This window comes from Neltuma alba, unplaced genomic scaffold, assembly GCF_004799145.2.
Source record: "Neltuma alba isolate B1F8T4 unplaced genomic scaffold, ASM479914v2 tig00003297_pilon, whole genome shotgun sequence".
NCBI lineage: Eukaryota > Viridiplantae > Streptophyta > Magnoliopsida > Fabales > Fabaceae > Neltuma > Neltuma alba.
In genome coordinates this window covers 109,358-121,153 of record NW_021633225.1, presented here as the reverse complement: position 1 = coordinate 121,153, position 11,796 = coordinate 109,358, and the positions used below count along the sequence as shown (strand labels likewise).

Sequence of the window (11,796 nt, the reverse complement as noted above, 5' to 3'; positions counted from 1 at the left end):
TTTTCTACCTGATTTGACAAAGCAAGAGTGGCAAAGATTTTTCAGAGATTTGAAAACAACTTATGAAGAAAAAAAAAAAAGAGAAATTTTAATGACTACGACTTAATTACTGACATATAAGCAGCTAAGCTCTACTCAAAAATCTACAGGAAAAGAGAAAATATAATATCTGATTTCGAAACAAAAAAGATAAGACATATAGCTTTTTTTTCCATTTCAAAGCAATCACAGTCGTAATTAATTTAACAATCATCAAAATAGCAAAAGAAAATAGAAAATAGAAAACTACCAGAAAAGCCAAGACCATAAATGGCCTAATGACTCCGTATTTAATGAAATGCAATCATCTGCCCCCATTTTCAGCAAGTTTGGTGGTAACTCTGGTATGTCTCTCAGCCTCTTGCAGCTATTCACATCTAATCTCCACAACTGATCACACTCTTTAAGGCACTCAGGAAGGGACACAAAATCATTCCCGGATAGATTTAACTCGATCAAATTCTGGAAAGATTGAAAGTTAGGTGAATGTCTTCATCCAATAGACAACAATTTCTGAGCGTCAAGAACTTCACGTTTGTACAGCTAATAATAGGTTGGCTCTCTTGCATTAATTTCTTTGAAGACTTTCTGCTATAAGTTGAATGCCTTCCAAATCAAGCCAGCTAAGATTTTGCAATGTGAATATGCTGTTTGGAAGCTCCCCAAGTCTTTTGCAATAGCTTAAATTTAAACATTCAAGCCCCACAAGATTCCCAATGGAAGGCGGGAGCTCCTTAATAGAAGTGTCTTTAGCCCAATATCCGTTAATGCATCCATCTTTCCAACTATATGTGGGAAGTAGTCAAGACACTTGCAGTGATTGAACTAAGCTCTTCAAGAGATGGCATATTGATTTCATGTGGAAAGCTTGTAAGGTTGACACATCCACCAACATCTAATTTAACCAGTTTAGAGAGAGATCCCACTGAATCATGAACTTTGATCAAATTGTAACAATCTTTAAACAACAATCTCCTCAAACTTTGAAATTGAGACATATCAGGTACTTCGGTTATGAATTCGGAATTTGAGAAATTCATACATGTCAAATATTCAAATCTCTGCCAAATCAAAAAGCAGATTGCTTAATTAACATCAACTACAAGAGATGTTATGAACAAATCCCTACTATTTAACCGAAATAAAACAAAGAAATTTGAGCAGATTTGATGAAAGAGGTTTTTGCATAACTTCAGAGAAATGGAAGGATAATTGAACTAATTTACTCCTGATTCTTTGAAGAAAATAAAGCCAAATAAATTTGAAAAATGGTAAATATAAAAGGTTAAACAAAGTACCTTGAATGGCTCTTCCAGCCTGAAATGACTGTGACATAACTTGAAGAAACTAATTTGTTTGGAGAAAAATTTGGTGGTAAATTTGTAGAAGGATATCCATCCCATTCAAGCCATCTCAACTATTGGGAAGATATTTAGGGCCACTGGAAAATTGAGCCTTTCGAATAATGAGAATTCTAAGATTAATCATCTTCTCAAAGGCTATACCACTGGACTCCACTTCTTCTGGTTGTGGTGGATCAAACATTATTCCTTCAATATTATTACTTCCCTATATTGCAAACCCAAATAAGTAGCATTTGTTAGATATTGCCCAGTAGCACGATAAATTTAATGTAAATGAGGAAACATAAGATGGTGAGGTTCTTACTGAATTTTCATATAATACTTTAAGAACATCTTTATAACTCCATAATCTACTACGGTTGCCAGGATTTGATGGTGCTTCCTTCCTAACAATCTCTCTACCCCATTTGTCTTATCAGACCATGCATGTACAAGTGGCCATTTTCAGTAATAGCTAAAAGAGATTTATCAAGAAGCACTTCAATATAAAACCTTGCACCATAATCACAAGCTTCTACTATTTCATCAATAGAATCCACACTCTCCTCTCCAAAGAAACAAGCAATATCTAAGAAAATAATCTTCGCACCATCTTGCAAGTAGTCGTAGCTTATCTTCAGTACTTCATGTATTGTTCTTTCTGGGATACGATCATATTGTTCCAATATAGACCTCCATTCTTTTAAATTTTTATTTTTTAAATTGGCACCAATTAATTTTAAAGCTAGAGGAAGGCCATCTGCATAACTTATCACATGACTAGACTATGTTGATAGCCTTTTGGAGGTAGGCTCATATGAAAGGCATGCCAACAAAAGAGTTCAAGAGTCATGATCATTTAGCTGCATCAATTCATATGTCCTTTCAACATTATGGGCAATTAGCAATTGCTTATCTCTTGTTGTTATAATGACCTTGCTTCCACAACCAAACCATCACACCCTCCTGCAAGTCGTTCTAACTGTTCAATCCCATCAACATCATCAAACCCAACAAAACTCTTCTATGAGACAGTCTGTGTTTATTTTAGATATTCCTTCATCAGCACTGCCAAAATCCCTGATCCTTTCCTCAAGAATATCAGACAAAAGTTTTCGTTGAAGATGAACAATACCACGGAACTTCTTTGATGCTTCTCCGACATCAAACAAGAAACATGCACCTTCAAATTGGTAGAAGATTGAATTATACACAGCTTTTGCAAGGGTTGTTTTGCCAATTCCACCAGTTCCATGATTCCCAACATGCAAACGCCAGATTCATTAAGAAGCGAGATCACTCTTCTCTACCGAGATTCAAGTCCAACCATGTGCTCTGTGTTGTGGTATGGTTTAGGAGGAAGCATAGCATACGCGGCTTCAACAATCCTTTCAATAAACCCAAATTCGTTTCTACACAAAAAAAAAAAAAAAAAGAGAGAACAAATTCTTTTTTTGTTGTGAAGAAAATTGATGTAAAATGTCTTCTTCTTCTACTTGTCTTTATTATGATAATTCCTTCAAGTAAAATCTGATTGAATCCTTCAAAGATTACATCCTCAATATCAATTAGATTTAATTTTTTTTTCCTTTATATCAATTCACTATGTAAAGGGTTTTTTCCCCCTAAAAAAACTCCAAAGTATAAATATTTACTGGACGAATAGACCATTAAGTAATCCAAAAAAAAAAAAAAAAAAACCAGAACACGTCATAAAAAATGTAACTCATTTTTCAAACTCCATTTAATACACAAGATATTGCGTATAGCTTATTCAAAAAGCGAATGGATCCGTTGCTCATATATGAACGTCCAAGATAAATTTGTATTCACAGATCCAATGATGATAATAGATATATAAATTAGCAATTACTAACTAAAACATTATTTTCTGATTTCAGTGGTAAAAAATAATAAAGATTTACAGTTAAAAATTAAATTAAAATATTTATGGTAAAAACCTTCTAGTTTATAATTACTTTTTTAAAATAGTTCAAGATTATAAATACTCAGATAACTCACGAGTAATAACCAAATTTATAGAGATTCACCATGAAGCGTGTAAAACCATCAGCAACAACTAATTATTTGAAAATTTCATCAGCAGAAGGCAGATAAGAAAGCAAAATACTAAAAGGACAACATACCCATCTTCGAAAAGCCATGCTGGTGACAAGCTAGCAGCTTCAAATAACGCAGACCTCCATTTTCGCACTTTCTGCAGGTCATTTATGAACCCAGCTTCATGAGCAGCCATGGCTTCCTCAAAGCTATTTCTCTGATATTGGACATCCATTGGATCCACCTTGTAAATATTGGCATAACCACCTGGTTCTTCTTCTTCTTCTTACACCGAATGATGTGAGCCAGTTCATCAAGGCACCATGTGGAAGTAGCGTAGTTTGCAGAGAACACAATAATAGAAATCCTGGATTTGTCTATGGCTTTAAGAAGCGAAGGTTTGATTCGTTCCCCTTTACCGAGCTTCCTGTCATCAATGAAGGCGTTGATTCCCTTCTTGCGCAAAGCTTCGTAGAGAATGACAGTGAAGGATTTGCGAGTGTCTTCGCCTCTGAAACTCAAGAAAACATCATATCTGTACTTGGTAAAGCTAAGGGATGATGATGCTGCCCCTTGAATCGCCATGGCTGTGATAAGGACAATAGTTAATCAGGAAATTGAGATTTGAATCCTCAAACGAGAGAAATTTCCACGACGTTTCATCCTCCAACGAAGAGAAGGGTGGAAAATGGTGGGGAATTTGTGAGCAGGTGGTCCATCAATTTTGTTTGGCTGAAAAAGAAAAAGAAGTCTGTGGTGTCTTGCTTAAAGCCTCGTCGGGTTGAGGAAGAAACAGAGAAAGAAGAAGAAGAAGAAGAAGAAAGAAAGAAACAGAAGGGATCTAATCAGCCGTTAATGGCGGAGCTGGAAGCAGGTACGCTGGAAAGTAGGATTAAGAGAGAATACAAAAACACCGGGAGTTACGCTGGAAGTCACATAAGCACATTATCATTATTAATTATTATTACTACCACTCCTACTGCATAAGATAAGATAACGACAAAATTATAAATAATAAATTAGATATTATATTTCAAATTAAGTTAAAAGTAGGTTGTATGATTTTCCCATTAATTTACCCAAGAGCAGTGGATTGGCGACAAGCCGGGAAAGTTTCAGAAATCAGAACAATTTGACGCGGATTTAGAGAGGCCGAGAGCATTGAGCTTTTCTTTTTCTTTTTTGTTTTTTGCCCTTTTAAAAAGGCGTCTGCGTTTTAGGTGAGCAGAATAAAAGCACAGTAATTAAATAGAGGTGCAAATGACATTGATGTCCTTATCTTTATTTTCCTTTTTCATATATTATTTGGAAAAAGACACAAATATTTCTTTTCCCAATATGATTCTCCCTCCAATTTCAAATACATAGAATGTCTCAAAAGAAATTTTATTTTTTGTGTATAATATGAGCCAAGTGGGTCAATTACAGGCTTTTTCTTAAAAATATTATTCCTATTACAATTAATAGAACAAGATTTGAAATCTTATGTAGTGTAAAAAAAAAAAAGTTTCATTTTCAGACAAAATTAACAAGTTAATGCCCTCTCTGCTTATTCCAGTATGGTAATTAAAAATGGATCCGTGGGAGTACATAGGACTATAGGAGTAATAGTTTTGAAAATTGCACCTATTTCTATAACATGTTTACTTTCTAAAAATATTAATATAATATCTTAGAAAACTATATATATAAATTTAACAATAAATTTATATTAAAGTTTATAAATAATTTGATTTATTATAAGTTTATTTATAAATATTGTCTTTATACATAGTAATGGAACGAGACATATGCAATAAATAAAATACTTTGATAGTTTGATGTATGTCTTTATATATATTTTTTATTTCGCATCGTTTAATAAATATTTTCGAATTATAAATGTATTTATTATTATTAACTAAAACATTTTTATTATTATGATTCGGAATATTTTAAAAATAAAAAGTAAAATTGAAAATTTCAGTATTTTGCATTGTATACATTATAGAAATATAAATGTTAATAAAATATAAACTGCATGGTCATAAAAAAATACAAGAAAAAGGTCGACTTGCCCATCTGTGCGAGCGCGTTAATTCATAGCACCTATGTACTTTCAAATTTGGTGACACGTTTACCTTTTGCATGGAATTTTACACCCCCAGCTCAAAAGTGGGAAGCTTTGAATGTTTACTTTAAAAGGGAGAGACATGAATTATTTTTTTTAAGTGGAGGAAGCATCCTATGGACATGTAGCCATGCATCCTTGTTGGAATTGTCACTTGGCTGTCTATGATATTTGTATGAGATCTAAAAAATAAGCAATTTGAAAAGGAAATCAATGTTTTGGTTCCTATAGTTTTAACTTAATTGTAATGCCATTGCTAAACTTTTACTTGTTACAATTTAATTTCAATTTCTATAGTTTTGACTTAATTCAATTAGTTCGGATGTACACATTACACAATTTAAAACCATAGATAGCATGTACATTTGCATAATGCAAGTTGCTCTGGTAGCATTATATACTATTTGATCCTCCTCACCTTGTCCCTTGTCCCTTTCTCTCTGTGATTGAGTTTTCGTTCGTCAGTTGCCTTCAATCTTCTCAGCAACTTCTTGGACGGTTGAATAGGAGAAGTAACCGTTTTACGTTTCAGTGAAGATCTTGAATATTCACGGAAAGCAGATCAGAAGATTTGAACAGGACATCTTCCATGTATGTTTGCTGTTTGTACACATAAACTCCACAGCTCTCCTACTTCTCCCCCAGGAGACTTTATTATATTAAATAAACATACATGACCTTGTGATATCACAGCACCTTCGTAACTCCGTAGTATTTGACAACCATTGATACTGATACAAATTTCAAAGGAGTATCTCTCACTCATGTTGGCTTCCCCAACTCAAATGCCAAGGCCACATGAATTTCCCTCCTTCACACCAATTGTCACGGAAGGGAAAAGAATTCTCATAGCATGATTATTGCACATATGTAGTTTTCAATCTCTAGCAAATTAAAATATTAAGTTTGCAGCTGAGATCATGCCAGTTGCCCGGACACACCGTAACAGCTCAGAGGTGTCATCTCATCATCTAACAATGGGCTATCAACCGTAATATTCAATTGCTAACAGTTCAAAAATCTCCAAACATGCTTACCCATTGGAAAAACCATCCTTTTCTTGCGGCGGGAATGAAACAATTGGTGTCGTTGATTTCTCCTACAATACACGGATATGGAAAAATTAATAATAAGCAGAAATCTTGAAACCACAATCAGTATCAAGAAGAGGCACACCTTGAACCTTTCTTTATGTTGTTGATCTTTCCTTTATCAGTAGTCTTGAGCTTTCTGAGGGCCTTCTTGGATGGTGCATTTGGAGGAGAAGCTATGGCTTTTCGTTTCAATGAAGTTGCTGGAGTATTTATGGAAACCAAAGGAGGCTTGAATTGGATATTCTCCATGTTTGTTAGCCGTTGGTACACATAAACTCCACACTTAACCACAGGTATCTCTGGCGTTAAACAAATGGCTTGTATCTCCACATCATTCCAATCCAATTCCATGAATCTTTGAAGCCACCTCCAGTCTTCTCCCTCAAAAGCCACTCCCAGATTAAATAAAGCCACGTGATCTGGTGCAATTGTGATACGATCATTTCTCTCTTGTAATATGCGACCATTGATGCTCAGAGAAAAACGTAATGATTGTCTCCTACTCGTGTTGGCTTTCCCCAACTCAAATGCAAATGCCACATGAGGGAAATTCCTACGAGCAAGAAAAGACATTTTCCCTCCTCCACACCAACTGTGGAACCAATCAGGAGATGACTTTGCTGGGAAAATGGTCCTCATGCCATAGAACTCCCTTTTGGCCTGATTTACCAAAACAACAGAGGCAAAAGACATTTTTCAGATTTGAAAACAATATATGAAGAGAATAAAGGGAAATTTTATGGACTGCGTTAACTTGCACAGGCAGACTGTTTTAAAAAAATTCAAATCAACAGAAATTGTATTTAATTTGAATAATCATCAAAGGAACTAAAGAAAAAGAAAATAGAAAAAAGTAGGCGAGAAACCTGAGACCATAAATGGCCCAATGACTTTGGAGTTAATGAAATGCAATTCTCTGCCCCCATTATCTGCAAATTTGATGGTAACCCTGGTATATCTCTTAGCCACTTGCAGTTATTCACATTCAATTTCAACAACTTACCACACTCTTTAAGGCACTCAGGAAGAGACACAAAATCATTCCCTGATAGATTTAACTCTATCAAATTTCGGAAAAGATCCAGAGTTAGTTGAACATCTTCATCCAAGAGACAACAATTTTGGAGCATCAAGAACTGTACGTTTGTGCAGCTACTAACTGGTTGGCTCTCTTGCAATAATTTCCTTAAAGACTTTCTCCCATCAGGATGAATGCCTTCCAAACCAAGCCAGTCAAGATTTTGAAACGTGAATAAGCTGTTTGGAAGCTCCCTAAGACTTTTGCAAGAGCTTAAGTTCAAAGATTCAAGCCGGGCAAGATTTCCAATGGAAGGTGGGAGCTCCTTAATAGATGTTTCTTCAATCCAAACATACGTTAATGCATCCATGTTTCCAACTGTATGTGGGAAGTAGTCAAGACTCTCGCAAAAACTCAAATCAATCGCTTGAAGAGATGGCATCTTGATTTCATGGGGAAAGCTTGCAAGTTTAACGCATCCACTAACATTTAATTCAACCAGCTTCGAGAGAGATCCCACTGAATCATGAATTTTGATCAAATTGTAACAATCTTCAAACAGCAATCTCCTTAAACTTTGACATTGAGACATATCGGGTACTTCAGTTATGAATTCACAATTTGAGCAATTCATGCATGTCAAATATTCAAATCTCTGCCAAAACAAAAAACGGCAAATTGGTTAATTAACTTTGATTATAAGAGATGTTATGGGGAAAAAACAAGGAGATTTGAGCATATTTGATGAAAGAGGTTTATATAAGTTTAGAAAAATAGGGTAATTGAAGCAATTTATTCGTGATTCTTTGAAGAAAATAAAAGCCAAAGAAATTTGAAAAAAAATGGTAAACATAAAAGGTTAAAAAAAGAGAGGTACCATGAATGGCTCTTCCAACTTGAAAGGAGAGCAGAATAACTTGAAGACAGCTAGTTTGCTTGGGGAAAAAATTGGCGGCAATTTTGTAGAAGGATATCCCTCCCATTCAAGCCATCTCAAACTATTGGGAAGATATTTAGGACCAGTTGAAAATTGGGCCTTTCGGACAATAAGGATTCTAAGATTATTCATTTTCTCAAATGCTATACCACTCCACTCCACTTCTTGTTGTTGAGGCGGATCAAACATTATTCCTTCGATATTACTAGTTCCCTATAATGCAAACCCAAAGAAGCAACATTTGTTAGATATTGCCCAATAGCACAATAAATGTAACATACAAGAGGAAACAAAAAGTAATTCGGTTCTTACTGAATTTTCATGCAATACTTTAAGAACATCTTTATAATTCCATAATCGACTACGTTTGCCTGGATTTGATTGTGCCTCCTTCCTAACAATCTCTCTACCCATTTGTTTTATCAGATCGTGCATGTGTAAACTACCAGTATCAGTAACAGCTATAAGAGATTTATCAATAAGCACTTCAATATAAAACCTTACACCATAATCAGAAGAGTCTACTATTTCATCAAGAGAACCTAATATCTCCTCTCTAATGAAACAAGCAATATCCAAGAATACAGTCTTAGCTCCATCTTGTAAGCAGTCATAGCTTATCTTTAGTACTTCATGTATTGTTCTTTCTGGGATACGATCATATTGTTCCAATGTAGACCGCCATTCCTCTAAGTTTTTATCTGCTAAATTGGCACCAATTAATTTTAAAGCCAGAGGAAGGCCCTTTGCATAACTTATCACATAACTAGACATCTGTTGGTAGCCTTTTGGAGGTAGGCTCATGTGAAAGGCATGCCAACAAAAGAGTTCAAGAGAGTCATGATCATTTAGCTGCATCAATTCATATGTTCTTTTAACATTATGAGCAATGAGCAATTGCTTATTTCTTGTTGTTATAATGACCTTGCTTCCACAACCAAACCAATCACACCCCCCTGCAAGTCGTTCTAACTGTTCAATCTCATCCACATTATCAAGAACCAACAAAACTCTTTTATGAGAGAGTCTGTGTTTTATTTTAGATATTCCTTCATCAGCACTACAAAATCTCAGGATCTTTTCCTCAAGAATATCAGACATAAGCTTTTGTTGAAGATTAACAATGCCCTGGAATTTTTTTGATGCCTCATTGACATCAAACAAGAAACATGCACCTTCAAATTGGTAGAATATTGAATTGTAGACAGCTTTTGCAAGGGTTGTTTTGCCAATTCCACCAGTTCCATGAATTCCCAACATGCAGACACCATTGTCAGATTTATTTAAAAGTGAGATCACTTCATCTATCCGAGGCTCAAGTCCAACCATGTGTTCTACATTATGGTGTGGTTTAGGAGGAAGCCTAGCATACACATCTCCAACAATCCTTTCAATAAACCCAAATTCATACCTGCAAACAAGCAAATTCTCTTTCTGCTATAGAATTCTAAACATTTGCTGCACAGATGGAACCATTTAGATAAATCCAAAAGAGTCGGACCAAAAGAAAATTAAAACCAAAATAGTAATACTAGAACAAGTCATAAAAAGTGGAACTCATTGATCAAACTCCATTTACTACACGTGATATTGTGTATAGTTTATTCAGAAAGCTAACGGATCCTATACTCATATATGAATGTGCAAAATAGTTTTGTATTCAAGAGTAGAATATAACTCTCACTAACTATAGATAACCTGCTTAATCTCTTCGAGTTAATGTACAATTTGCTCAGGAAATTTGCATACAGGAGTGATTATGGGCACCTGAAAGTCTTTTAGAATATAAATTTATCTTGAAAGTTTAAAATCGTAACAATATTGACCATTAACATTTTTAGTGACAAGGGGTAAAATTGCTATGATTGAAAACTTCCAGAGTAATTTGCACACAAAAATTTTAGTGCTAGCGCTCATGACTGAAAAGTTTCAGGGCAAATTTAAACCTTTACCCAATATCTTCTGAATGGTTTATGAAGAGCAATGTCACATTGGATGTGCGGAAGTATTATTTGTTAGTCTCCAACATTTCACAGATCCAATGATGATATAGATATAACAGCAATTACTAAATAAACTAAAATTTTCTGATTCCCATGGTAAAAAAATAACATTTGTAGTTAAAAATTAAATCAAAATATTTATATTTAACAACTTTCTAGTTTATAATTAGTTTAAAAACTCCAAGACAATATATACGCAGATAAAATCATACGAGTAAGGCGCAGATTTATAGGGATTCACCATGAACTGCTAAGCAACCATTAATTATTTGAAAATTTCATCAGCAGAAGGCAGATAAGAAAGCAAAATACTAAAAGGACAACATACCCATCTTCGAAAAGCCATGCTGGTGACAAGCTAGCAGCTTCAAATAACGCAGACCTCCATTTTCGCACTTTCTGCAGGTCATTTATGAACCCAGCTTCATGAGCAGCCATGGCTTCCTCAAAGCTATTTCTCTGATATTGGACATCCATTGGATCCACCTTGTAAAATATTGGCATAACCACCTGGTTCTTCTTCTTCTTACACCGAATGATGTGAGCCAGTTCATCAAGGCACCATGTGGAAGTAGCGTAGTTTGCAGAGAACACAATAATAGAAATCCTGGATTTGTCTACGGCTTTAAGAAGCGAAGGTGCGATTCGTTCCCCTTTACCGAGCTTCCTGTCATCGATGAAGGCGTTGATTCCCTTCTTGCGCAAAGCTTCGTAGAGAATGACAGTGAAGGATTTGCGAGTGTCTTCGCCTCTGAAACTCAAGAAAACATCATATCTGTACTTGGTAAAGCTAAGGGATGATGATGCTGCCCCTTGAATCGCCATGGCTGTGACAACGAAAATTGTGAATCAAGAAACTGAGTTTTGAATTCTCAAATGAGAGAAATTTCCACGACATTTGGTCCTCCAACGAAGAGAAGGATGGAAAATGGTAGGAAATTTGTGAGCAGCTGGTCCATCAATTTCGTTTGCGTACCTCCTGAGAAAGTGGCTCGTTTTTGTTTGGGCGGAAATCAAATTGAAGAAATCTAAGGTGTCTTGCTTAAAACCTTGTCGGATTGAGAAAGAACCATAAAGAGAGAAAGAAAAAGGATTGAACATGTCGTCAAGGGCGGAGCTGGAAGCAGGTATCCTGGAGAGTAGGATAGTGAGAGAATACTAAAATTTGTCTTTTTGTGACGTAAAACGAGG

At 35.2% G+C, this 11,796-nt stretch overlaps 1 protein-coding gene and 1 pseudogene across 2 annotated transcripts; both read right to left on the bottom strand.

The window, feature by feature from the left end:
• Positions 1–2,688: 2,688 nt before the first annotated feature.
• LOC114741161 (toll/interleukin-1 receptor-like protein) lies at positions 2,689–4,392 on the bottom strand (annotated as a pseudogene).
• A 1,792-nt stretch (positions 4,393–6,184) lies between these two features.
• LOC114741162 (TMV resistance protein N) lies at positions 6,185–11,733 on the bottom strand. 2 transcript variants are annotated; one of them, XM_028929413.1, is made up of 6 exons: positions 10,934–11,733; positions 8,915–10,013; positions 8,543–8,815; positions 7,514–8,320; positions 6,730–7,307; positions 6,185–6,652 (listed from the first exon to the last, which is right to left on the bottom strand). In XM_028929413.1, exons 1-6 carry the CDS (start codon positions 11,428–11,430, stop codon positions 6,559–6,561), a joined length of 3,348 nt encoding a protein of 1,115 aa, XP_028785246.1. In that variant the 5' UTR covers positions 11,431–11,733; the 3' UTR covers positions 6,185–6,558. The 2 variants fall into 2 exon arrangements, with proteins under 2 accessions (XP_028785246.1, XP_028785247.1); XM_028929414.1 differs by having other exon boundaries at positions 9,107–10,013.
• Positions 11,734–11,796: the final 63 nt, after the last annotated feature.

What these genes read in the sequence shown, in the direction of transcription:
- LOC114741162 (XM_028929413.1), bottom strand. Translation starts at nt 11,430, where the DNA reads ATGGCGATTCAAGGGGCAGCATCATCATCCCTTAGCTTTACCAAGTAC. An exon ending in TGGGCCATTTATGGTCTCAG is followed by an intron (nt 7,308 to 7,513) that starts GTTTCTCGCCTA and finishes TTGGTAAATCAG; the next exon opens with GCCAAAAGGGAGTTCTATGG. An exon ending in AACATAAAGAAAGGTTCAAG is followed by an intron (nt 6,653 to 6,729) that starts GTGTGCCTCTTC and finishes CGTGTATTGTAG; the next exon opens with GAGAAATCAACGACACCAAT.